The sequence below is a fragment of the Lampetra fluviatilis genome, chromosome 51 (genome assembly GCF_964198595.1).
Source record: "Lampetra fluviatilis chromosome 51, kcLamFluv1.1, whole genome shotgun sequence".
NCBI lineage: Eukaryota > Metazoa > Chordata > Hyperoartia > Petromyzontiformes > Petromyzontidae > Lampetra > Lampetra fluviatilis.
This window is the reverse complement of record NC_136325.1, coordinates 7,597,245-7,624,269: the sequence shown is the minus strand read 5'-3', so window position 1 is coordinate 7,624,269 and position 27,025 is coordinate 7,597,245. Positions and strand designations below refer to the sequence as shown.

Here is a 27,025-nt window from a genome sequence, read left to right as displayed (position 1 = left end):
GGCCACCCACCCCCTCGTGTACCGTTCCGGCCTTCATAGGTGCTCGCTAACAGCACTTGCCCCTACAGTCTGTTAAGGCTATGCGGGGGTTCTTTGTCTTTGTTAACCGCGTACGCAAACGCATTGCAGCTGCGTGTACGTGGTCGCGTGTTGCAATAGCATGTGTGTAGTCTAATAAAATGGGGCAATGCCTATTCCAACTGTGCGTGTATTCGCGTTAAAATTGTTTAACGCCAGTGTAAAACGTGCGTGTGTGTGTGGGGGGGGGGGGGGCAGGGAGACAAAGGCGGTCGGGCGTGGTACTGGCCACCCACTCCCTCGTGTGCCGTGCTGGCCTTCATAGGTGCTCGCTAACAGCACTTGCCCCAAAAGCCTGTTAAGGCTACACGGGGGATCTTTGTATGCGTTACGTAGTGTATTAGAAATGGATCGCGCGCGTGCTTAGAATGTGTGTGCGTGTGTTAAATATTACGATTTTATATTTGCGTCTGTAGATTTACACGAACACTGTGTACTTTTGTTTCGTTACAATAATGCCCATGTGTCTAGGCATTGCTATTGTGCGCGCGTGTTCAGACGGAGTGCGTGAGAAATCATCGTGTCGGCGTGAGAACGCTGCGTTAACATTATCTCGTCGGCGTCAAAGTTGCGTCTCACGTGCGAATTGTTCGCGTTGACATCGTGCGCGTGTTGGAATTATTGTGCAAGCGTTGCCCGTCGTCTGTGTGTGCGCGTTTTAAAAATTATTGCGTGGAGTGTTGAAGTTGAGTCTGTGTGCTCGTGTTAGAATTATTGCTGTGTTGACAACGCGTAAACGTGCATTCAAATTGCACTCGTGCACCGCGTGTTGAATTTGTGCACATTATTCAAAGTGTATTCAATATCATGAATTGCCCCTTGTGTGTGTATATATACGCAGAGGAGAGCGGTGGTGCAGCGGTTAGCGCTCTGCGCAACGAACCCAGCGACCCGAGTTCGATTATTTAAACCGGTCCAGGGCCTCCGCAGTAGGTAGACTCGGCCTCAAATGAGTACCTGGTGGATGGTGTGCAAACACCAGCGTTGGGGAGACAAAGGCGGCCGGGCGAGGTGCTGGTCACCCACCTCCCCGTGATGTACCGTGCGGGCCTTCAGAGGTGCCAACGTTGCAGGTGACAATGCACGTGTGTGCGTGTGTGTGTACGCGTGTCTGTGGGGAGCGGTGGCGCAGCGGTTAGCGCGCCGGTTGACGCGAGTTCGATTACCGCTAACCGCTAATATTGGTGCCGATTGTTTGAACGCGGTTCTGGGCCTCCCCTAGGTCGACTCCGCCTCAAATCAGCACCTGGGTGTAGGTGTGTAAACACCAGCGTTCATAGGTGCTCGCTAACATCGCTTGCTGCAAGAGGCTTTTAAAGGCTATACGGGGGACATTTGCCTTTGTGTGTCGTAAAACCCTCGACCACCCGACCTCGGCAAAGTAATTTATTTGTCACGTGGTGAAGGAGCGTTGTGACGACGCGCCCATTGTTATGATGCGCGTTTCAGCATCTCACTCACTCAACCACTCTCTCAACCACTCACTGAACCACGTTCTCAACCATCCGCTCACTCAACCACTCACTCTCTCTCTCCGAATCACACACTCATTTTGTTAATCACTCACTCAATCACTCACTTCCTCAACCACTCACTCAACCACTTACTCAACCACTCTATGAGTGTGTATCTCTTTGAGTATCTATGTATCTCTATGTGTGTATGTCTCTATGAGTGTGTATCTCTTTGAGTATCTATGCATCTCTATATATTCACGTAGATCTCTCTGTGGGTCTCGATGGGTTTACTCTGCTGTCCATGGCGTGGGTCGCATGGCCACATTATCACATCAAAAGGAGCGCCTCGGCCTGGTGTTGATGAAAGTCTCAATACGCAAGTGGATGGTTCCACCGGTGCCTCTGTGGAGGAGGATGTTGATAAGGACCAATGTCACAGCGAGGAGGAGATGTCCGATGATGTTTGGCCGTCGAACGAAGTGTTGATTTTTTTTAAATTCTGGACTTTCGCGTTGCTCAACGTTGTTCGAAAACCATCATCATCAGCATCAGCAGCAGCGACAACAGAGATCTTTCGGGTCTGGGTGGTGAGATTCTAGGATGGGTGGCAGCAGCAGCAGCTGGATGGAGATCATTGGTGGCGAGGAGGTGGTGGTATTGATGAGGTCTTGGGTCAATGATGGGTGGGCAAGTTGGTTGGCAGGAGACCGCGTGGGTCGATGGTGCAGTGAGCCTGGACAAAGACAAAGATCCCCCGTTTAGCCTTAGCATACTGTTGGGGCAAGTGCTGTTAGCAAGTAGCACCTATGAAGGCCGGCACGGCACACGAGGGGGGTGGGTGGCCAACACCACGCCCGGCCGCCTTTGTCTCCCCAGTGGCGATGTTTACACACCGCACAAGGTACTCATTTGAGGCTGAGTCGACCTAGGGGGAGGCCCAGGACGGGCTGAGATAATCGTCAGGTTCGTAGCGCAAAACCGCTGCACTACCACTCCACAATAAACACACGTACGCACACGTACACACGCACACACGTACACACACACGCACACGTACACACGCACACGTGCACACGCACACGTACACACGCACACGTACACACGTACACACGCACACACGTACACACACACACGCACACGTACACACGCACACACGCACACACGTACACACACACACGCACACGTACACACGTACACACGTACACACGTACACACGCACACGCACACACGTACACACACACGCACACACGTACACACGCACACGCGGGCACGTATTGATATCACTAACCGTAATATGCATAATTACGCGGCCTAACGCAGTCGTCAGTTTTGAATCGCGTAACCCTTGGCTGTGAAAACACACGCCCCTGGGGTCAACAGACCGTAGCGGTGGCCTATGGCCAACTCAACCCGGAGCGCGCTCGCCCCCCCCCCCCATCCAATGCCTGGGCTCGCAAAGCTCAGCAAGTGTTGAGCCTGGGCCATCACCACAAGCACCACCACCACCCTCACTGTGCATAACAGGTGCTATAGGCTGCTCCGGGGCCACGTGGCGGGCAGCAGCGCATGGGGGCGTCGTGACGCGCAACGCTCCTGACGACGCAGACGCGGCTACAGTGGTGGGGTGGCACCCTCCTAGAGGGCGAGGAGAGATGGAGGGAGGGATGGGGGCGGGTGGGAGGGGGAGGGAGGGGGGATGGGAGGGAGGGATGGAGGCGATGGGAGGGAGGAGGGATGGGAGGGATGGGAGGGATGGGAGGGAGAAATGGATGGAGGGGATGGGAGGGAAGGATGGGAGGGAAGGGGGATGTGAGGGAGGGAAGCGGGGGGTGGGAGGGAGAGGGGAGGAAGAGAGGGGGGATAGGAGGGAGGGAAGGAAAGGATGAGAGGGAGGGAAGGGGGGGATGGGAGGCACGCTGGAGGTGGAGAGAGGGGATGAGAGGGATGGGGGGGGGGTGCTGGAGGAGGAGGATGAGTTGAAAGCGCCGATCATGGACCGCGCGCTCCGCTCACGCGTCTCAAGGCGGCCCCCGACACACGAGTGAACACGCCACACGCGCCAGATGATTGTTAAACCGCCTGCGTCTCTCACCTCGTCACCGTCACCGCGCTTGGCAAATCTCTGACGCTCGCGGCCCGGCGGGATAGGCCGGGGGGCGACCTACTCCCGATGCTGGTTGCAAGCCGCGCGCGCTGCACGCACCGGATGATTGGTCAACCCGCGGCTTGGCAGCGCCGTCGTGGAGAGGGGGGGGGGGTGAGAAGGGGTGGGGGAAGGGGTGGGGGTGATGGGGGGGTCTAGAGAGCCCAAGTTCTTCCGAATCGAGTCGAGTTTACGCGATGGGGCTGCGTGTTTATTTACGAGTCCCTGGCTGCTCGTTGTTGCGAAAGTGGCTTTTTTGGGGGGGGCGGTGGGGGGGGTGGTGTGCGGGGAGAGGATTGGGGGGGGGGTGGAGGATGGGGGTGGGGGGGAAGCGACCCCTCGTGTGTCGGCGCATTACACTTAATGACCGCGGTGGTCGTCCCGAGGGATCGCGTGATATCGTGTCGCCTTGTAGCCGTCAATGGAGCGTGGTGGTGGTGGTGGTGGTGCCGGAGGAAGGGAGGGAGGAGGGGGGTGGATGTATGGATGGGAGTGAGAGGGGATAGAGAGGGGGAGGGGAGATGGATGGAGAGATGGGATGGATGTATGGATGGGAGTGAGAGGGGATAGAGAGGGGGAGGGGAGATGGATGGAGAGATGGGATGGATGTATGGATGGGAGTGAGAGAGGATAGAGAGGGGGAGGGGAGATGGATGGAGAGATGGGATGGATGTATGGATGGGAGTGAGAGAGGATAGAGAGGGGGAGGGGAGATGGATGGAGAGATGGGATGGATGTATGGATGGGAGTGAGAGAGGATAGAGAGAGGGAGGGGAGATGGATGGAGAGATGGGATGGATGTATGGATGGGAGTGAGAGGGGATAGAGAGGGGGAGGGGAGATGGATGGAGAGATGGGATGGATGTATGGATGGGAGTGAGAGAGGATAGAGAGGGGGAGGGGAGATGGATGGAGAGATGGGGTGGATGTATGGATGGGAGTGAGAAAGGATAGAGAGGGGGAGGGGAGATGGATGGAGACATGGGATGGATGTATGGATGGGAGTGAGAGGGGATAGAGAGGGGGAGGGGAGATGGATGGAGAGATGGGATGGATGTATGGATGGGAGTGAGAGGGGATAGAGAGGGGGAGGGGAGATGGATGGAGAGATGGGATGGATGTATGGATGGGAGTGAGAGAGGATAGAGAGGGGGAGGGGAGATGGATGGAGAGATGGGATGGATGTATGGATGGGAGTGAGAGAGGATAGAGAGGGGGAGGGGAGATGGATGGAGAGATGGGATGGATGTATGGATGGGAGTGAGAGGGGATAGAGAGGGGGAGGGGAGATGGATGGAGAGATGGGATGGATGTATGGATGGGAGTGAGAGAGGATAGAGAGGGGGAGGGGAGATGGATGGAGAGATGGGATGGATGTATGGATGGGAGTGAGAGAGGATAGAGAGGGGGAGGGGAGATGGATGGAGAGATGGGATGGATGTATGGATGGGAGTGAGAAAGGATAGAGAGGGGGAGGGGAGATGGATGGAGAGATGGGATGGATGTATGGATGGGAGTGAGAGGGGATAGAGAGGGGGAGGGGAGATGGATGGAGAGATGGGATGGATGTATGGATGGGAGTGAGAGGGGATAGAGAGGGGGAGGGGAGATGGATGGAGAGATGGGATGGATGTATGGATGGGAGTGAGAGGGGATAGAGAGGGGGAGGGGAGATGGATGGAGAGATGGGATGGATGTATGGATGGGAGTGAGAGGGGATAGAGCGGGGGAGGGGAGATGGATGGAGAGATGGGATGGATGTATGGATGGGAGTGAGAGTGGATAGAGATGGGGAGGGGAGATGGATGGAGAGATGGGATGGATGTATGGATGGGAGTGAGAGTGGATAGAGATGGGGAGGGGAGATGGATGGAGAGATGGGATGGATGTATGGATGGGAATGAGAGGGGATCGAGAGGGGGAGGAGAGATGGATCGAGAGATGGGGTGGATGTATGGATGGGAGTGAGAGAGGATAGAGAGGGGGAGGGGAGATGGATGGAGAGATGGGATAGATGGTTGGGAGATGGCGAGGGAGTGTAAGAGACGCGAGGGAGGGAGGAGGATGAGGAGCATCTTCATCTTCTTGGTTCTTTCGGTAAAGTCACGTAAAATGGAAATAATAAAATAATAAAAATAAAACATAATAAAATAATTCTCACGATGTTTCGGCCACAACGCAAGCAGCCGTCCTCAGGTGAAGACCAGGTCTGTCGGGGAGACAGCGTCTGAATAATTTTATTATGTTTTATTTTTCTAATTTTATTACTTCCCTTCTACGTGACTTTACCGAAAGAACCAAAGAAGATGAATCCCTGCAGTCACGGAAGCTTTAAATCGAGCATCTTCTTGTTTCATCTAATCGTAAAAAAAGAAAAAAAGAGAGAGGATGCCAAAGAAGTAGGGGATGGGAGGGAGGGAAGGGAGGGATGGGAGGGTGGGAAGGGAGGATGGGAGGGAAGGGGGAGGTGGAGGGAGGGAAGGAGAGGGAGGGGGGGATGCTGAGGAGGAGTTGAAAGCGCCTAGCATGGACCGTGTCAGATCGTGGCTGTCACGAGCAGAGGGGACGAGGAGAGAGCTCGCCTCCATAATAGAAGCGCGCTCACACAAACATACACACATACATACACACATACACACATACACATACATACACACACACACATACACACACATACACACATACATACATACACACATACACACACACATTTACACATACATACACTCATAGATACACACACATACACACACATACACACACACACATATACACACATACACATATACACATACACACATACATACACACATACACACACATACACTGATAGATACACACACATACTCACACACATACATATACATACACACATACATACACATACACACGTACATACACACACATACACACATACACACATACACTTATACACATACACACATACACACATATATACATATACACATACACACATACAAAGATCCAAAGATCCCCCGTATAGCCTTAACAGACTGTAGGGGCAAGTGCTGTTAGCGAGCACCTATGAAGGCCAGCTACACACATACACACACACATACATACACATATATATGTATATATATACACATCCACACATACGAACACACATACACACATACATATACACACACACATACACCCATATATACACACACACATACACATACATACACACACACATATACACACACACACATACACACATACTCACACACATACACCATACATACACACACACATACATACACACACACATATACACACACACACACATATACACACACACACATACACACATACTCACACACACACATATACATACACACACAGACACACATACTCATACACATACACACATACATACATATACACACATACACACATATACACACATATAAACACATACTCACACACATATACACATATACACACACAGACACACATACTCATATACATACACACACATACATACACACATACACACACATACACACACACATACTCTCATACACACACATACTCACACATACACATATACATACACACACATACACATACATACTCACATACACACACACATACACACACACATACACACACACATACATACACATACACACACATACACACACATACACATATACATACACACACATACACACACATACACACACATACACACATATACACACACATACTCTCATACACACACATACACACACATACACATATACATACACACACATACACACACACATACACACACATACTCACATACACACACATACACACACACATACACACACATACTCTCATACACACATACACAATACACATACTCTCACATACACACATACATACACACATACACACACATACTTACACCTAGGACAGTCAGAGGATAGATTCACCACCACCACCGCCACACGTGACCTTGCTGATCATGGACGTATCTGCGTTTAAACCGGTTCGTGTCATCGTTGATGGGTGGGACAGAGGTTAGCAGCGTCGGGAGTTGATCCCTGTGTAGCGTTGGCCGAATTATCGTGACCATCATCATCAGCATCAACCGATTAATCCGTGTAAAACATTCACGTTCAAATCGCAGCCCGGATTCGACCAGTGTGAAACATTTCACTGATGTCTAAAAGCTATGGAATAGTGCTACGTGTGTGTGTGTATATATATATGTAGTTTATGCTAATGCGTATTCTGACGACATGCATGCGTTTTCTAACGCGCAGCTCATTCTCTATCTACTGCTGGATGGAGACGGCCCGACCCAGGCCCACATTCGGGCAATCGCAAAGGCAAAGGTGTCCCGTGTAGCCTCGCGCGGACGGTTGTGGGGCAAGTGCACGTTTTATTTACGAATGTAACCGTTCTAAACACGGTTCCTCTTTAATGCCATCAATACCAGCACACGTAAATATATACATGGACAGCAAATATACGCAAATGCACCAATTTACACGATAAATGCACACACCATGCACGCGTGTTACACAACAAATACTCGCGCATAAGCATACCATGCGCTCACACACGTATCAATAACAAACATACACGCATGCAAAACACACACAAATTCAAACGCTACGTACACACACACGCGTACGCATAGCAAATATGCACGTATATATATACACGCAACGAAATACACGCGCGCGCACGTACGCAATGTGTACAAAAATATGCATACCAACTATACGCCAACGCGCAAACGTAACGAATATGCACACACGTTGACATAAACGTGCACACACGTGGACAATTGAAATTCACACGCACACACACACACACACAAAATATACACACATGCGCGTATACACACACATGCGTACACACACACAATATATATCCGCACATATACGCACCAAATATACACACACACACGTATACAAAGACATGCTAGATACTCAAAAATGCACGCGAATGTGTGTTGTATACACAACACAGACACGCGTACACAACACAAATTCACGTATACACACAGACGTGCACATTGCAAATGCACACACACACACGCGCACGTTTGCATCACAACAACAACAACCGCCATTCGCCACTAAGTGGCGGTGACGTCACCACGACGCTTGTGCCAGGCCATGTGCACCTTGAGGCCACGTGATGTGTCGAACGCCCGCTGGCAGGAGGTCACGGGGCAGACCCAGCAGGTGCCACGGGTCGACTGACTGAGATGACCGAGATGACTGGCTGATGCACCACCTGTGCCCCCTACTGTGCCAACTTGCTGTGCTTTAGCCACCCGGCGCTCCGCTCGTTGTTGTGAGCGTCGCTCCTCCGCCCTCCGTTGTTGTTGGAGGGCGACTGCCTCCAACTGCATCACGGACACACACACACACAACGCGTGTGCCACACAAGTTGACACAAAGCATGCACACACAAACACGTGCGCACACCTGACACCACCGCTACCAACACAACAGCAGCAGCAGATATTTTCCATTAACATATGCACAACGGATATGCGACCACGGTGAATGTATACACATCGGAAGTAACTGGTTCGCGTATATATACTCGACGGATATAAAGATACGCTTTTGTATATCCGTGGAATTTTTATTTATTTATTCCGTGAACGTGTGTGTGTGTGTGTGCATACGTGGCCTGTGCACAAATAAAGGTCACCCGTGTAGCCTCAACGGACTGTTGGGGCAAGTGCCGTTAGCGAGCAGCACCTATGAAGGCCGGCACGGCGTACGAGGGGAAGGGTGGCCATCACCACGCCCGGCCGCCTTTGTCTCCCCAGTTGGCCGATGTTTACGCACCGCACCGGGTGAGCCATTTGAGGCTGAGTCGACCTAGTGGGGGAAATCCCAGGACCGGTTCGGATATAATTCTTCACCTCGTGTTGGTGGTAGGCCGTGAGCGGGAATCGATGTCGCGTCACCGGGTTCGTGAGCGCTGCTGCAGCGCGCTAACCGCTGCGCCACCGCTCCCCCACGCACACGGGCACACCACAGAGCCAAAGATCCCCCGTATAGCCTGCAGAAAACCGTTGAGGGCAAGTGCTGTTAGCGAGCACCTATGAAGACCGGAACGCCACGCGAGAGGGGGGTGGGGGGGGCAGCACCACGCCCGGCCGCCTTTGTCTCCCCAGCTGGCGATGTTTGCACACCACACCGGGTTCTCGACACAGCCCCACACGCTCGCGTTCACACACACACACGCACACACACACGCACGCACACACACGCACAAAGATCCCCCGTATAGCCTTAACAGACTGTAGGGGCAAGTGCTGTTAGCGAGCACCTATGAAGGCCGGAACGGTACGCGAACGAGGGGGTGGGTGGCCAGCACCACGCCCGACCGCCTTTGTCTCCTCAGTGGCGATATTTACACACCGCACCAGGTACTCGTTTCAGGCTGAGTCGACCTAGGGGAGGCCCAAGACCGGTTCAGATAATCGTCACTGGTGTTAGCCGTGAGCGGGAATCGAACTCGGGTCGCTAGGTTCATAGCGCAGCGCGCTAACCGCTACACTACCGCTCCCCACACACACACACACGCACACACACACGCACACGCACGCTCACGTGTAGGAGGGGTTCTTAGCATGGTTGTGTTAGTTTTCTAAGAGTAACTTGGATATATTTACACATTGGGGGGCTGGGGAGGGACTGGGGGGGGGGCGGTGACTCATCCTTCGCCGCTTCAGCTTCACGGTTCTAACCGAGCGGCGGCCCAGGTCAATACCTCTACCACTGCGTGTGTACCACGAATGGTTAAACAACATATATACACACACACACAGAGTATATAATAATAATACCGCTGCTGCTGCTTCTTCCGTCGCTACGCTTGACCGCGTCGCACTCGCGTTGTGGACGCGAATGAGTCTTCCACGTGACGTTCCTTGGGGGGCGAGGTAGGCAAATCTGTGCCTGGGTCAGCGCTAACGATGTTGTTGGGATTTCACACTCAGCCTGGCCCCGCCTCCCCACCTCGTTCCCGCTTGGTTGAGCCGTCAGCTGTGGTCAACGCGCTTTACAAACAGAGTTGTATAGATCAGTGGGCCTTACCTGGTTAAAAATGAAGAGAAAATGTAGTTTTAGACAAGATCAAAGCGTTCCACGATTACTCACACACACACTGACTCACTCACACACTCACTCTCACCCGCTCATTCATTCATCCATCCACTTAAACAAACACACACTCACTGGCCCTCTCACACACTCACTCACTCACCCTCTCACACACTCACTCACACACTCACTCACACACTGACTCACTCACTCACTCACATACTCACTCACACAATCACACACTCACTCACTCACACACCCTCTCACACACTCACGCACTCACACACACTCACTCACACACTCACTCACTCACACACTCACTCACACACTCACACTCACTCACCCGCTCACACAATCACCCTCTCACAAACTCACTCACTCACACACTCACTCACACACTCACTCACACACTCACACACTCACTCACTCACCCTCTCACACACTCACGCACTCACACACTCACCCACCCTCTCACACACTCACAACTACTACCACTATACTACCACGACCACCACTACCACCATCGCCACTATCGCCACCACTACTACCACTATCACTAGCACCACCACCACTATCACCACAACCACCGCTATACTACCACGATCACCACTATCACCACTACCACCATCACCACTATCGCCACAACTCCCACTACTACCATTATCACCACCAGTACCACCACCACCACGACCTGCCGATTATAATTGTAGTCTTCAGTCAATCACCGCTGGAATATGATCGTCATTTAAATAGATATAAATAAGCAGATGTACGATATAAAGTACTCTATATATACAAACATAGCGCGTGATATTTTCTTTTTTTAAATTATCGTTTAAATAACCATTTCAAATTTGAGACGAAATAGATCGCTAATTTGAGCACATATTCTTACATATATGTTTGCATAATTATTTACATATATATGAAGATATTGTTTACATTGCTTCCTGCACACAAGCACGCACACGCAGGATATTCACACAGTACAAAGACAAAGATCCCCGTATAGCCTTAAACAGCACGCGCGTGGGGGCAAGTGCTGTTTGCGAGCGCCTATTTAGTAAGACCAGCACGGCACCGCGCCCGGACCCGCCTTTGTCTCCCCAGAGATGATGTTTCACACACACCACGTAAGACACTCGTTTTTTGTTGTTAAGGCCGAGTCCACCTAGGCGGGAACGGCACACGAAGGGTGTGGATGGCCAGCACCACGCCCTACCGCCTTTGTCTCCCCAGTGGCGATATTTACACACCGCACCAGGTACGCTCATTCGAGGCTGAGTCGACCTAGGGGGAGGCCCAGGACCGGTTCAGATAATCGCCGTCACTGATGTTGATGGCCGTGAGCGGGAGTCGAACTTGGGTCACCGCCTGGGTTTGTAGCGCTGTGCGCTAACCACTGCGCCACCGCTCCCCGTAAACTCTACACCACAATCACTGAGGCAGACAGATATGTCCGTAGGTCTGTGCGCGCGTGTAAATGTATAAAACGGCGAATAGGAAGACAAAGGCGGCCGGGTGAGGTTCTAAACACCCACTCTCGTGGGCCTTAATAGGTGCTCGCTAACAGCACTTGCCCCGACAGCATCGTAAGGCTACACAGGGCCTCTTTGTGCGCGTGTGTTTGTATATACGTGTGTGTGCATCTGAGTGTGTGTATCTGAGTGTGTGTACGTGTGTGTGTGTGTCTGTGTGTGTCTGTGTGTGTGTGGGGAGCGGTAGTGTAGCGGTTAGCGCGCTGCGCTACGAACCCGGCGACCCGGGTTCGATTCCCGCTCACGGCCAACACCGGTGACGATTATCTGAACCGGTCCTGGGCGTCCCCTAGGTCGACTCAGCCGCAAACGAGTAACCTGGCTCGGTGTGTAGTAAACATCGCCACTGGGGGAGACAAAGGCGGCCGGGCGTGGTGCTGGCCACCCCACCCCCTCGTGTGCCGTGCCGGCCTTTAATAGGTGCTCGCAAACAGCACTTGATAAGGCTGCGCGACCGACGCGTTGTGGGAGTGGTGGGGCAACGGTTAGCGAGCGCTGCGCTACGAACCCGGCGACCCGAATTCGACTCCCTCTCGCGGACAACAACAAACACCGGTGACGATTATCTGAATGGGTCCCGGGCCTCCCCTAGGTCGACTCAGCCTCAACTGGGTACCCTGGTGCGGTGGGTGTAGAACATCGGCACTGGGGGAGACAAAGGCGGCCGGGCGTGGTCACACAACCCCCTCGTGTGCCGTGACGGCCTTCGTAAGTTGTTCGCGAACAGCAACTTCCACGAGCAGTCTATTTAAAAAATTAAAATTAATAAAAGTAAAATAAAATAAAAATCACGACGTTTCGGAGGCAAGACGGAAGCTTGTGTTGCCTCCGAAACGTCGTGATTTTTATTTTATTTTACTTTTATTAATTTTAATTTTTCACCTCCGTGACTTTACCGAAAAAACCTAAGAATGTGACCTTTGATCTTTCATACGGATTGGAGGAGGCGTTCATCTAGCAGGGGACGAGCAAAGCTCTCAATTTTTTTCCACGATTGACGATGTTTCTTCTGCCGCATGTACAGCCAACAACAACAACAACGAGAACACTCAACAACAACAACAACTACACAACACTGGCCGTTCTTCATAGCACGAAAAATATATAAATATAACATACCGGATTTATTCAGCATTCCACCGTGTTTGAATGTTCTAACTCACGAAGTTATAACAACATCGGATCACGTGTCCAGTCATCATCGTCATCACCAGCCATGGTTTATCAACTGCTGGATGAAGACCCCACCCACCCCCCCCTCCACCAACTCCCGTGTCCGTCTGTCGCTGTGCATTGTTGCATGCACATACTTCACCACTCTGGGTCTCTGCGCGTTGGGTGTGAATGATGCATGGCGAGGGGTTTCGGGTCCGTCTCTGGGACCCCGAGCAGCCCACTTTGACCTTGGACACGAACATCAGGTCACGCCGATGCGCATGGGTTCGTCAAGAGTCAACGGTTTTTAATGAGAAAAAAAAGTTAGAAGCGCGGCCCCTGCAACTGCTTGCGGGGGACACGTCACAACTGTTGGCAGGTGCCCCTCCGCTCAACGAGGAGCTCCACAACCTCCATACCGGAGCCTAGCGTCTTGGGAAGAGGTGGGAGCGAACCCACACTTTGACCCACCGCCGAAGAAAAACATCAGCCCGTATAGATGTTTTTTTTATGGCAAGCGTCGATCTATGATGGCCGGCACGGCACACGAACGGTAGAGGGTATGAGTGGCGAGCACTACGCCCGGCCGCCTTTGTCTCCCCAGTGCCGATTTTTTTTTACACACACACACCGCACAAGGTACTCATTTAGGGCTGAGTCGACCTAAGGGCAGGGCTCAGGATCGGCTCAGATAATCGTCACCTGGGTATTGGCGGTGGCCGTGAGCGAGAATCGAACTGGGGTCGCCGGGTTCGTGGCGTAGCGCGCTGACCACTGCGCCACCGCTCCTCACTCTTGTCCCCTGCCCGATCATGAACTGTGGCTGCAAGTGTTTTGTACTGATGATGGGTGGGACAGAGGTTAGCGGCGTTGGTAAGTGCCTTCCCAGCATTGGTTGCAAACGACCGCGACTGGAGATATAGCTGAATAAAAAATGTTTAAACACTATGCTTTTTTTAATTTCACCAGGTAAGGACCACTGAGCTATGTAGTTCATTTTCAGAAGCAAACCGTCCATCACAAATGATAGCTCAACGAAAGCGGCTTAGTATCACGTGGACATCTATAGCAGCAGCAGCAGCCAAAACAACTCTAAACGCGTGACGATGATTCTAAATGTTGGAGGGTAAAACCGGAGGACTTGGAGACAAATCCACGCGACCACGGGGAGAGAGAGACACGCAAACTCCAAATATACAGCAGCAGGCGTCAGGGTCGGGATAGAACCCACGACCTCCTGTACACCGGGCGAGGTAGTTAACATCTCATAGCCACCGTGGTGATGATGAGAGAGAGAGAGAGACACACAAACTCCAAATGTACAGCAGCAGGCGTCAGGGTCGGAATTGAACCCACAACCTCCTGTACACCAGGCGAGGTAGTTAACATCTCGCAATCGTGAATTAGAACCTTCGCTAGGCTGTGGCTAGCAAGCCCAGCGTTGCTCGTGGCCGATGCAATAACCACTATTGTGGTTGTGCTCTAGATTAATGTACAGGTTTTACTTTTATGATCAACAGACGGAATTGCCTCGCCTAATAATGCCGTAATTGTGTATTTTGTAAATGTGTTCTGGCGCATACATAATTTATGTGCGGCGTATGTTTTACGATTTAACTCAATAACAACATAATTAACCGGCGATAATCAAATGCAATTCATCTCGAGAAACAAAGGGAATGTAATGGTGAGGCGTTTTTTTTTGCGTATTATTATCATTATTGAAAAGTGAACGCTTAAAGTGAGTTACGAAAATTAATCAGATTCTGTTCGTGGTCTTAGAGCGCTGGTCGCAACATCACTTCGACCTTGCAGCGCGGAGTTCGATTCGATTTCCCGGCGCGGCAGGGAGTTGAAACGAGGGTGCAGGTTTCTTAAATCCCCCTCCTACACCTCCCTCGCCTCCCCTCCCTCCCCTCCTCCCTTTCATCCCTCCCATCCCATTAGATCCCTCCTCTCCCCTCGCTCCTCTCCCCTCCCTCCCCTCCCTCCCCCCCTCCCTCCCCTCGCTCCCCTCCCCTCCCCTCCCCTCCATCCCTCCCTACCTCCCCCCCTCCCTCCATCCCTCCCCTTCCCTCCATCCCTCCCTCCCTCATCTCCCCTCCCCTCCATCCCTCCCTCTCCTCCCTCTCCACCACCATCTTTGTGTAGTGGTGGTGGTCCTGATGAATCGGTCCTGGGCCTCCCCTAAGTCGACTCAGCCTCAAATGAGTACATGCTTCGGTGTGTAAGCATCGCCACTCGGGAGACAAAGGCGGTCGGGCGTGGTGCTGGCCTCCCACCCCCTCGTGTGCCGTGCCGACCGTCATAGGTGACACTCGCTAACAGCACTTGCATTCTAGTAGAGGCTCTTGCGCCTGCAGTGACATGAGCAGGAAATTGCAGGGCTGCGCCTGTAACCTGGACAGACAATATGCCTCCTCCACACACGAGACACGTGATGTATTTTACCCATCACATCAGCCGCAAGGCCTTATGGCAGTCCTGAGAAGGATCGTGTCTCTGAACGTCTGGCAATTCGCCAGCGTTGGTTCAAGACGAGCCTGGATCTGCTGATGAGACGCTGAAAGTCGAAACCGGTCCGTGTCTCCAGCCATCTGGCAGTTCATCGGCATTGGGACAAGCGTGCCTCGCTCTGCTGATGAGACTCTGGTTGTCGACACCGACCCAGGGTTCTGCTTGTGTCGTTGATGAGATACGCGGCAAGTAGGAGGCCGTGTAGCTGATTGGATGTGTAACAAATAAACGATCATGTATATTTGTTTCGTGTTTTATCATTTAATTGATGGGAATATAGCCACTTGAATGCATATGAATCAGGCGACCTGAGTTCTAGAATGGCTAGAGAGCTGAGTGACTGATGTACAACTCTCGTGATGCTCTAGAAGTGATGCTCTAGAAGGGCTAGAGAGCTGAGTGACTGATGTACAACTCTAGTGATGTTCTAGAAGGGATAGAGAGCTGAGTTACTGATGTACAACTCTAGTGATGTTCAAGATGGGATAGAGAGCTGAGTTACTGATGTACAACTCTAGTGATGCTCTAGAAGGGCTAGAGAGCTGAGTGACTGATGTACAACTCTAGTGATGTTCTAGAAGGGCTAGAGAGCTGAGTTACTGATGTACAACTCTAGTGATGCTCTAGAAGGGATAGAGAGCTGAGTTACTGATGTACAACTCTAGTGATGCTCTAGAAGGGCTAGAGAGCTGAGTGACTGATGTACAACTCTAGTGATGATGTAGAAGGGCTAGAGAGCTGAGTGACTGATGTACAACTCTAGTGATGTTCTAGAATGGATAGAGAGCTGAGTGACTGATGTACAACTCTAGTGATGCTCTAGATGGGCTAGAGAGCTGAGTGACTGATGTACATTCTAGTGATGTTCTAGAAGGGCTAGAGAGCTGAGTGACTGATGTACAACTCTAGTGATGTTCTAGAAGGGCTAGAGAGCTGAGTGACTGATGTACAACTCTAGTGATGTTCTAGAAGGGCTAGAGAGCTGAGTGACTGATGTACAACTCTAGTGATGTTCTAGAAGGGCTAGAGAGCTGAGTGACTGATGTACAACTCTAGTGATGTTCTAGACGGGCTAGAGAGCTGAGTGACTGATGTACAACTCTAGTGATGTTCTAGAAGGGCTAGAGAGCTGAGTGACTGATGTACAACTCTAGTGATGTTCTAGACGGGCTAGAGAGCTGAGTGACTGATGTACAACTCTAGTGATGCTCTAGAAGGGCGGGATACGTGATCGGTGTCACTTACAGGGCAGGCTGATCATGGAGTTCTACAGTACGAAGCATTCTCAGGCACGCTCACGATTCACCCCATCAGAGTCAGTGAACCGAGTAATTCGCCCGCCTCTGCGGTGTGACGATGAAGCCGATAGACATCGGGCAACATCATCATCATCTGTAACCCCTCCGTGAACCTCGTCTCAGATAGCCCTCGGGCAGATGTTTGGTATGAAAATGACAGAGTAAGTCCCTGCCCCTCGAATGGGGTTGGAGGCTACATTGCTGCTCAACTCCCGTTGACGTTCCAGCAGAAGTGGTGGAAATTCCACGTTCCCATGGCGGGTGCGCGTCTGTCTGTAGTACAACCACTACTGTTGTAGATTGTTTTTCTCAGAGTGGTGCTCGTTTGGAATATATTTGTTCGACCCCGAAGAGACAGATGATTTGCTGAGTCAAACACAGAGACCCATAGACTCACACAAAGACCCACAGACTCACAGGGAGACCCAGAGACTCACACACAGACCCATTGACTCACACAGAGACCCACAGACTCACATAGGGATTCATAGACACAAACAGAGACCCACAGACTCATACAATGAGCCATATACTAACGCAGAGACCCACATACACGTACAGTGACCCTTAGACTCAAACAACGACCCACAGACTCACACAGATGCCCACAGTCTTACACAGAGACCCACAGACTCACACAGAGACCCACAGACTGACGCAGTGACCCACAGACTCACACAGAGACCCACAGATTCACACAGAGACCCAAAGACTCACACAGATACCCACAGTCTTACACAGAGACCCAAAGACCCACACAGAGACCAACAGACTTACACAGAGACCCACAGACTCACACAGAGACCCACAGACTCACACAGAGACCCACAGACTGACACAGTGACCCACACACTCACACAGTGACCCACAAGCTCACGCAGAGACCCACAGACGCAAAGACCCACAGAGTCACACAGAGACGCACAGACTCACACAGAGACCCACATACTCACACAGAAACCCACAGACTCACACAGTGACCCACAGACTCCGTGACCCACAGACTCAGTGACCCACAGACTCACGCAAAGACCCACAGACTCACACAGTGACCCACAGACTCACACAGAGACCCACAGACTCAGTGACCCACAGACTCACACAGAGACCCACAGACTCACACAGTGACCCACAGACTCACACAGAGACCCACAGACTCACACAGAGACCCACAGACTCAGTGACCCACAGACTCACGCAAAGACCCACAGACTCACACAGAGACCCACAGACTCACACATTTGACCCACAGACGCAGTGACCCACAGACTCACGCAAAGACCCACAGACTCACACAGTGACCCACATACTCACGCAAAGACCCACAGACTCACGCAATGACCCACAGACTCACGCGGAGACGCACATCGAAAAAAAATGAAACAGCCACCGCGTGCAAGCGGCAACAAAAAAAAACACCGACTGGAGGGAAAAAACGCGCGGCATCCCACGCCGTGGGAGCCGATCGATTATTTTTAGATCGCGACTGATCACGGATTTCCATTCCCGTTAGCCCCGCGTGTCCCTGGCGCAGGAACCTCAACCCACGGTGCCTCTACCGCCACTGTCATCAACTCCTAATTAATCCCGACAGATTTGAGCTGATGCCTTTGACAACTTCCAATGACTTCATCCGGTGGATTTGTACGCCGCCAAAACCCCCCAAATCCTTCAGCCCCCACCCCCGCGCCCTCCCCCTGCCAGCAATTACCACAATTCCTCTCCCATTGGATTACATCCATACCGAGTGAAGTGTGTGGTTTGCGCGTGTGTGTAAGTGTGTGTAGGTGTGTGTAAGTGTGTGTTTGCGCGTGTGAGTGTGTAAGTGTGTGTAGGTGTGTGTTTGAGCTTGTGATTAGGTGTGTGTAAGTGTGTGTAAGTGTGTGTGTGTAAGTGTGTGTAGGTGTGTGTTTGAGCTTGTGAGTAGGTGTGTGTAAGTGTGTGGAGGTGTGTGTAAGTGTGTGTGTAAGTGTGTGTAGGTGTGTGTTTGAGCTTGTGAGTAGGTGTGTGTAAGTGTGTGTAGGTGTGTGTAAGTGTGTGTGTGTAAGTGTGTAGGTGTGTGTTTGAGCTTGTGAGTAGGTGTGTGTAAGTGTGTGTAGGTGTGTGTAAGTGTGTGTGTAAGTGTGTGTAGGTGTGTGTTTGAGCTTGTGAGTAGGTGTGTGTGTGTGTAAGTGTGTGTGTGTAAGTGTGTGTAGGTGTGTGTTTGAGCTTGTGAGTAGGTGTGTGTAAGTGTGTGTAGGTGTGTGTAAGTGTGTGTGTGTAAGTGTGTAGGTGTGTGTTTGAGCTTGTGAGTAGGTGTGTGTAAGTGTGTGTAGGTGTGTGTAAGTGTGTGTGTAAGTGTGTGTAGGTGTGTGTTTGAGCTTGTGAGTAGGTGTGTGTAAGTGTGTGTAGGTGTGTGTAAGTGTGTGTGTAAGTGTGTGTAGGTGTGTGTTTGAGCTTGTGAGTAGGTGTGTGTAAGTGTGTGTAGGTGTGTGTAAGTGTGTGTAGCGGTTAGCGCGCTGCGCTTTGAACCCGACGACATGGATTCGATTCCCGCTCACGGCCAACACCAATAACGATTATCTGAACCGGTCCCGGGCCTCCCCTGGGTTGACTCAGCCTTAAATGAGTACCTGGTGCAGTGTGTAAATATTGCTACTAGGGAGACAAAGGCGGTCGGGCGTGGTGCTGGCCACCCACCCCCCTCGTGTACCGTTCCACGGCCTTCATAGGTGCTCGCTAACAGCACTTGCCCCAACAGTCTGAGAGTCAGAGACCCACAGACTCACACAGACTCACACAGAGACCCACAGATTCACAGAGAGACCCACAGATTCACACAGAGACCCACAGACTTACACAGAGACCCACAGATCCACACAGAGACCCAGAGACCCACAAACACACACACAGAGACCCACATACTCACACAGAGACCCACAGACTCACACAGAGACCCACAGATTCACATAGAGACCAACAGACTTACACAGACACCCGCAGACACACACAGAGACCCAAAGACTCACACAGAGACCCACAGATTCACACAGAGACCCACAGACTCACACAGAGGCCCACAGACTCATACAGAGACCCACAGACTCAGACAGAGACCCACAGATTCACATAGACACCCACAGACTCACACAGAGACCCACAGACTCACACAGAGACCCACAGACTCACACAGAGTCCCACAGACTCAAATAGACACCCACAGCCTCACACAGAGACCCACAGACTCACACAAAGACCCACAAACTCACACTGACTCACAGAGAGACCCACAGACTCACACAGAGACCCACAAACTGGATGAAGGCCCCCCTCTCCAGGTTGCCGCCGCTGATCCCCATCCCCTGCGATAAATAAATAAAAATTAATAAAAAATAAAATAATAATTTTATTAATTTTTATTTATTTTTTTACCTACGTGACTTTACCGAATAACTTAAGAGTATGAATCATTGCTTCAAATCTAGAAAAAATGGGGAAGTATTCCATCTGACTCCGAGGCGTCGTCGTACCACGTGTCCCCCCACCCCCCTCGGCAGCCCCCTCAAATTGCGGGGCCCAGGGCGATCGCCCCGATTCGCCGCACCCCAGGGGGTGGGGGTGGGGGCGGCTCTGAACTCACGGTCCACTCGAACTGACTGCATCACTCCATCTCCTCCGCGGACGTGCTCCGAGGCCACTAATGATTGACACCCCCCCCCCGCCCGCGTCATCCCCCTTAATTTGCCTAATTTGCATAAACCGTCACAGCCCCCCCCCCTCCCCCCCATTCATAAACATCTGGATGTGAGGCCATTGCTTCGAGAGGGGCTCGGCAGGCAGGGAGAGGGGCGGGGGTGATGACGACGGGAGTCAGGGCAGAGGTCGCAAACGGGTTTTGATTCATTACCCGTACCTGTACCCGGCATCACCAGGGTCGCAAACGGGTACCCGTACCCTACCCGATACCCGGCTACCCGTACCCGGCCGGGTATCGGGTAGGGTACGGGTATCGAGTACCCGATTGCGACCTCTGGGATGAAGCCATGTTGCAGGCACGGGTGGGTTGATTCTAGGAACTTGAATTGTTAGAAGAGACAAGACGTTGGGAAATGAGTGACAAACGGTGACTCACCAGTGACTCACGGCCTACCCGTACCCGGCCGCACCAGGGTCGCAAACGGGTACCCGTACCCGTACCCGACCGGGTACAGGTACGGGTATCGGGTACCCGGTTGCGACCTCTGAGGCAGGGGGAGGGGTGGAGGGTGGCGAGGTGGATTGCGGTAATTGCTTTGATCGTTCTGATTGAACTCATCACCGCCTATGGCGTGGCCTGGCTCGGTGCGAACTCCTCGCCACGCTCGCAGTGGAGGAGGAGGAGGAGGTGGTGGTGGAGCGGTGCATGTGGAGGGCGTGCGCAGGTTTGTGAGACCCCCACGTTTGCCGGGGGGGTGGGGGGGGGGCTCCACGTGACGTGGCTATGACGAGGGGTGGGATGGGGGGTTGGGGATGGTCACACCTGGACACCGGATGAAGGATTTAATTTTTTTTATTGACACGATTTTTATTCACTTTGTCTGTTGTTGTCGTATCGTCAAATCTTGTAACTCAATTTTTACCCACTTCCCAATGTGGTATCGACTGCTAACTTGGTATACTTATGTCATAGTGATGACAATACTATATTCTATCATTAAAAATAAAAAAATTAAATGTTTAAAACATGTTTTATATCTTATGTTTCGGCTTGGGTCTAATTGTCAGTTTCAGATTCATGTAATTGGTATAGCCCTGTGAGCCATTCGGCTCTTGAATCGGGTGCAACCGCAACAAACTAAAACATGAACAACAAAACATCTTAAAATGTGCAATCAGAAAATCCAAGAAAAGACAGCAAAATATTTCAAAACAAGCACCGTACACCACGCTCAACTCACGTTGGCTGTAAATGACCGAGGTCCCTTACGTTGTGGCAAGCTTCGGGGCCACATCCTGGAGTCGTGGAGTTCTTCCATTACTTAGTTAGGGTGCATTTCATTAAAGCGTGTTTAAAAAAAAACATTTTTTTAAATATTATTTCTTATTCATTCTAAAGTTATCTTCTCGTGCATGATAGCAGCAGCAGTGCTGCTACTGCCGTTGTTGTCGTCCAGTGAAAGTTTCACTTAAGGCTTTCGTGACTGCGGGAATTCATACTCTTGGTTCTATCGGTGAAGTCACGTAGATAGAAATAAAAATAATAAAATAAATTTAAAAATAATAAAAGCAAAAAAAACCACCCACGACGTTTCGATCGCTTGTGTTGCCCTTATTATTTAAAATGTATTTTTATTTTACATTTTTAAAATGTATTTTATTTTTTTATTTTAATTTTTTTTTTTTTTTTTTTTTTTTTGTTATTTAAAACTAAGAATTATGTCGTCCAGTTGTCCAGCAGCTCGATTTTCTCCTCCTCCTCTTGCTGCTGCTGCCACAGCTTGGTGGTAGCCACCACGAGATCACTGCAGCAGAGAGAGAGACGGAGAGACAGATCGATTATAATTGTTGTGCCAAATCGTTGCCGTACTGGCAAAGAATTGGCACATTCTGTCACGTGACAAACCTCACTTATTGGCCGTGTCGGGTGGTGGCCGGTTTAACGACACATTTGTATTCTTAGGTTTTTTTCGGTAAAGTCACGTAGGAAAAAAATTAAAATTACAGCTATCGTGCTGTGACGGTTCCACCTGAAGACGGAAGCTTGTGTTGCCTCCAAAACGTCGTAATTTTTTATTTTACTTTTATTAATTTAAATTTTTTACCTACGTGACTTTACCGAAAAAACCTAAGAATATGAATCCTTGCAGTCACTAAAGCTTCAAATCTAGACGCATTTATATATTTACACGATCTAACCCAGACACCTTTATTGTACACAGAGAGAGAGAATTCGTGTGGGGCTGCTGCTTATCCATCTTCTCGTCCTCCGCTGAAGGAGCGCAAACTACAGTCGGTAGTTCACTCGGCCTCACGGTCCCATTACTGCCCCGTGTCTCTCACGCATCTCTACGAATCTCGATCTCTATGGGTCTCTATGTGTCTCCGTGCGTCTCTACTACACTGGTCAACAACAACAAAAACATTTTTTTTGGCCTGGACTTTTGCAGCTGGGTGCTGATTCCATATCTGACCTCAGATTTGCTCTATCACATCTCATTTTTATGCTATCGGCATACCCCATTTTCATTGATTTTACCCGAAATTAACTCTGTCACTTATGATTGCAAGTTGTTGCGAGTCAGTGACTGCTTTAGTGTTAAAATATGGTTCTGTATTTTAGGATAGTGTGTTTATAATATCATTTTATGTAGATATCCACATTTTTTAAATATTTCTCTTCTGCAGTTTTTATTGAAAATGCAATATTTGATATCTCAAAAACCTGATGGGATAGACAAAAACTGATGCCAGATTTGGAATCAGCACCCCAAAATTGCATTAAAACCGTTGGAATACCTTATGCCAGAAGAAGTGTGTTGACCAGTGCTATCTCTATGGGTCTCCAATTCCCTCTACGAGTCTCTATACGTCTTTATGAGTCTCTTTGAACATCTGTGAGACTCTCTGTATCACGATGGGTTTCTACGTGTCTCTGAGTCTGTGTGGCTTTATGTACCCTTAGGAGTTTCAATATATAGATCTGTGAGTCTATGAGTCTCTTTGTATATGGATCTCTACTTATCGTTCTGAGTCTATGTGGAACAACGAAAACGTTGAGAATAATCACCCCAACATTCTCCTGGCCTTGCCATTCCTCCTCCTGCGTTAATCACCGATGCTCCCATAGGGTCCAGTGTCCATCACTGATGCTCACAGGGTTCAATGTTAATCACCGAGGTTCGCTGGGTTTAATGTTAATCACCGACGCTCATAGGGTTCAGTGTTTAATCGCTGAGGCTTTTACAGGGGGTAGTGTAAATCACTGGAGCTCATAGGGTTCAATGGTTATCACTGGAGGCTCCCATAGCATGCGGTCTCATAGAGCCAGACTAAGGTGTCAGTGTTGATCACTGTACACGCACGCACAAAGACAAATGTGCCCGGTGTAGCCTGCGCAGGCGTTTGGGGCAAGTGCTGTTAGCGAGCACAAATGAAGGCCGGCACGGTACACGAGGTGGTGGGTGACTAACACCACTCACGGTCGCCTTTGTCTCACCTGTGGCGATGTTTCCACACCAGGTACTCGTTTAATGATTTGTCTCGCACCACGCCCGGCAGCCTTTGTCTCCCCAGTGCCGTCGTTAAACACAGGCAAACTCTATGCACATGATTGCTGCGTTGGCAGTGGTACACAAGCACAACAACAACAACACGGCCCGTGTTAACAACAACAACAACAGCACCAGCGTGTGTGTGTGGCCATTGAAAAGGAAAACAAACATAATGGGCGACGTTTCGGGCAACGCCCCTTCCCCACGACACACTGCGGATCGATTTCTATACAAGAAGGCGTCGATCACCGCCCTCTCTGTCCCTCTCTCGCCCCCCCCACCGACCCCCCCCCCCCACCCAGGAGAGAAACCTTTCCGCTGCGAGTTCGTGGGCTGCGACCGACGTTTCGCGAACAGCAGCGACCGCAAGAAGCACATGCACGTGCACACGTCGGACAAGCCCTACCTGTGCAAGCTGTGCGACAAGTCGTACACGCACCCCAGCTCGCTGCGCAAGCACATGAAGGCCCACAGTGCCAAGTCGCCGGCAACCTCCTCGAGTCGCCCTGAGTCGCCCACTCCGGGCCACCAGATCCAGCATCAACCGCAGCAGCAACAGCAGCAGCAGCCGCCGCCGCCATCGTCGTCGTCATCGTCGTCGTCCACCTCGTCCTCCTCCTTCTCGCCGCCGCGCACGGCTACGAATCTAGCCGAGTGGTACGTGTGTCAAGGCGGTGGTGGAGTCGGCGGCGGTGGAGTCGGCGGCGGCGGTGGTGGCGGTGGAAGGGTTAAGGGGTGGACACGGTGATTCGCCCGACACGCGCTCCCCTCGTCCCGGTGAACTCCACGAGTTGCAGGTTCACAGTGGCCACGTCCGCGGCAGAACTCGTCACTCGTCGCGACCTCCACCGCCCCCGGCTCCACCTCCTCCACCTCCTCCCCCAACTCTGCTCCACGTGAACTGTGTTCTAAATGTAGACTTCTAGCACCCTCGGTCTCTTGCCGAACCCCCCCGCCCGCCTCGCCACCCCTTCTCCCTAAAGGGGAGATTGCGAAAACCCGAGGCACAGTGGGGGGCTCCCTTTGGTGCTCACTCAGACGCAAGCGACGGCCTTTGTGCGACGCTCGCTCCGAGCGGATTAAGCGACAATGGTCGTTAAGCTAAAGGCGGGGATCGAGCACGTGGGACACGTCACATTGCCTTCATGTGCACACGTCACACACACACGCACACACACACGTCACACAGACGTCACACAGACGTCACACAGACGTCACAGACGCGTCGCACGTGGCACACACACACACGTCACACACACGTCACACACACGTCACACAGACGCTCACACGTCACACACACGTCACACACGCACACACACACACGTCACACAGACGTCACACACACGTCACACACACGTCACACAGACGTCACAGACGCGTCGCACGTGGCACACACACACACGTCACACACACGTCACACACACGTCACACAGACGCTCACACGTCACACACACGTCACACACGCACACACACACACGTCACACAGACGTCACACACACGTCACACACACGTCACACAGACGTCACAGACGCGTCGCACGTGGCACACACACACACGTCACACACACGTCACACACACGTCACACAGACGCTCACACGTCACACACACGTCACACACACGTCACACAGACGTCACAGACGCGTCACAGACACGTCGCACGTGGCACACACACACACGTCACGTTCACGTCACACACACGTGACACACTCGTCATGCATACGTCACGGACACGTCAGCCACGTCAGTTACACGCGGCACACGCACGTCACGCATGTCGCAGACGTCACACACACACACACGTGACACTCGTCACACGTCACACGAATCATCGCCATCGAAATCCGCATTCTCGCCGACGCATCGGAAAGTAAGACGCACCCACCCCACCCCACCCCGCCCCTCCCCAGCCCCCCACCCCCACCCCCACCCCTCCCCTCCGCCCCACCCAGCCCCGCCCCTCCCCAGCCCCCACAGCCCCCACCCCTCCAGCGCCCCCCTCCCCCGTCCCCCTTCACACCCCCTCCTTTTAAAATAAATATATATTGGTTAGCGCCTGGGTTTAATACATGTTTGCAACGTTGGTCACACACACACATACACAGGTAAAGGTTCTCACCCCCACGTAGCCTTTCGTAGGCTGCTGGGGCAAGTGCTGCTTGCGAGTATCAATCATATTAAGGCCTCATTTTCACCAGGGTAGTCATTTAAGGCTGATTTCACACGTAGGCTTTCGCGACCAATATTATTCATAATCAACGTTTTGGGTTATATCGCGTCATTTTTAAACGTCGTACTACTCAAATATTGTAAATGTTGTGGTTTCACGCTTCAACACACCGGCGTGGGGCTAAAGCAGTGAACTATTTGTCTTTTGATAGTTGTTTTTTTACCCTTCTATCTGGCAACAAAACTGACACCTTTTTTTACAAGGAGTCATGTTTACATAGACCACAATACCTGCAGTCATAATGCAAACAAAAAACATAACTCTGATAGTGTGCACTGTCCTTGTGCACTGTTTTTTGTTTGCA

At 51.3% G+C, this 27,025-nt stretch overlaps 1 protein-coding gene across 1 annotated transcript in view; it reads left to right on the top strand.

Annotated features, from left to right (window-relative positions):
* The window catches only part of LOC144948815 (uncharacterized), a 42,701-nt gene extending 16,304 nt beyond the window's left edge, over positions 1 to 26,397 (top strand). The window contains exon 2 of the mRNA XM_078878467.1: positions 24,797 to 26,397. Within this exon, the coding sequence (XP_078734593.1) occupies positions 24,797 to 25,242 (446 nt within the window). The 3' untranslated portion in view covers positions 25,243 to 26,397. The remainder of the gene's footprint in view (positions 1 to 24,796) is intronic.
* Positions 26,398 to 27,025: the final 628 nt, after the last annotated feature.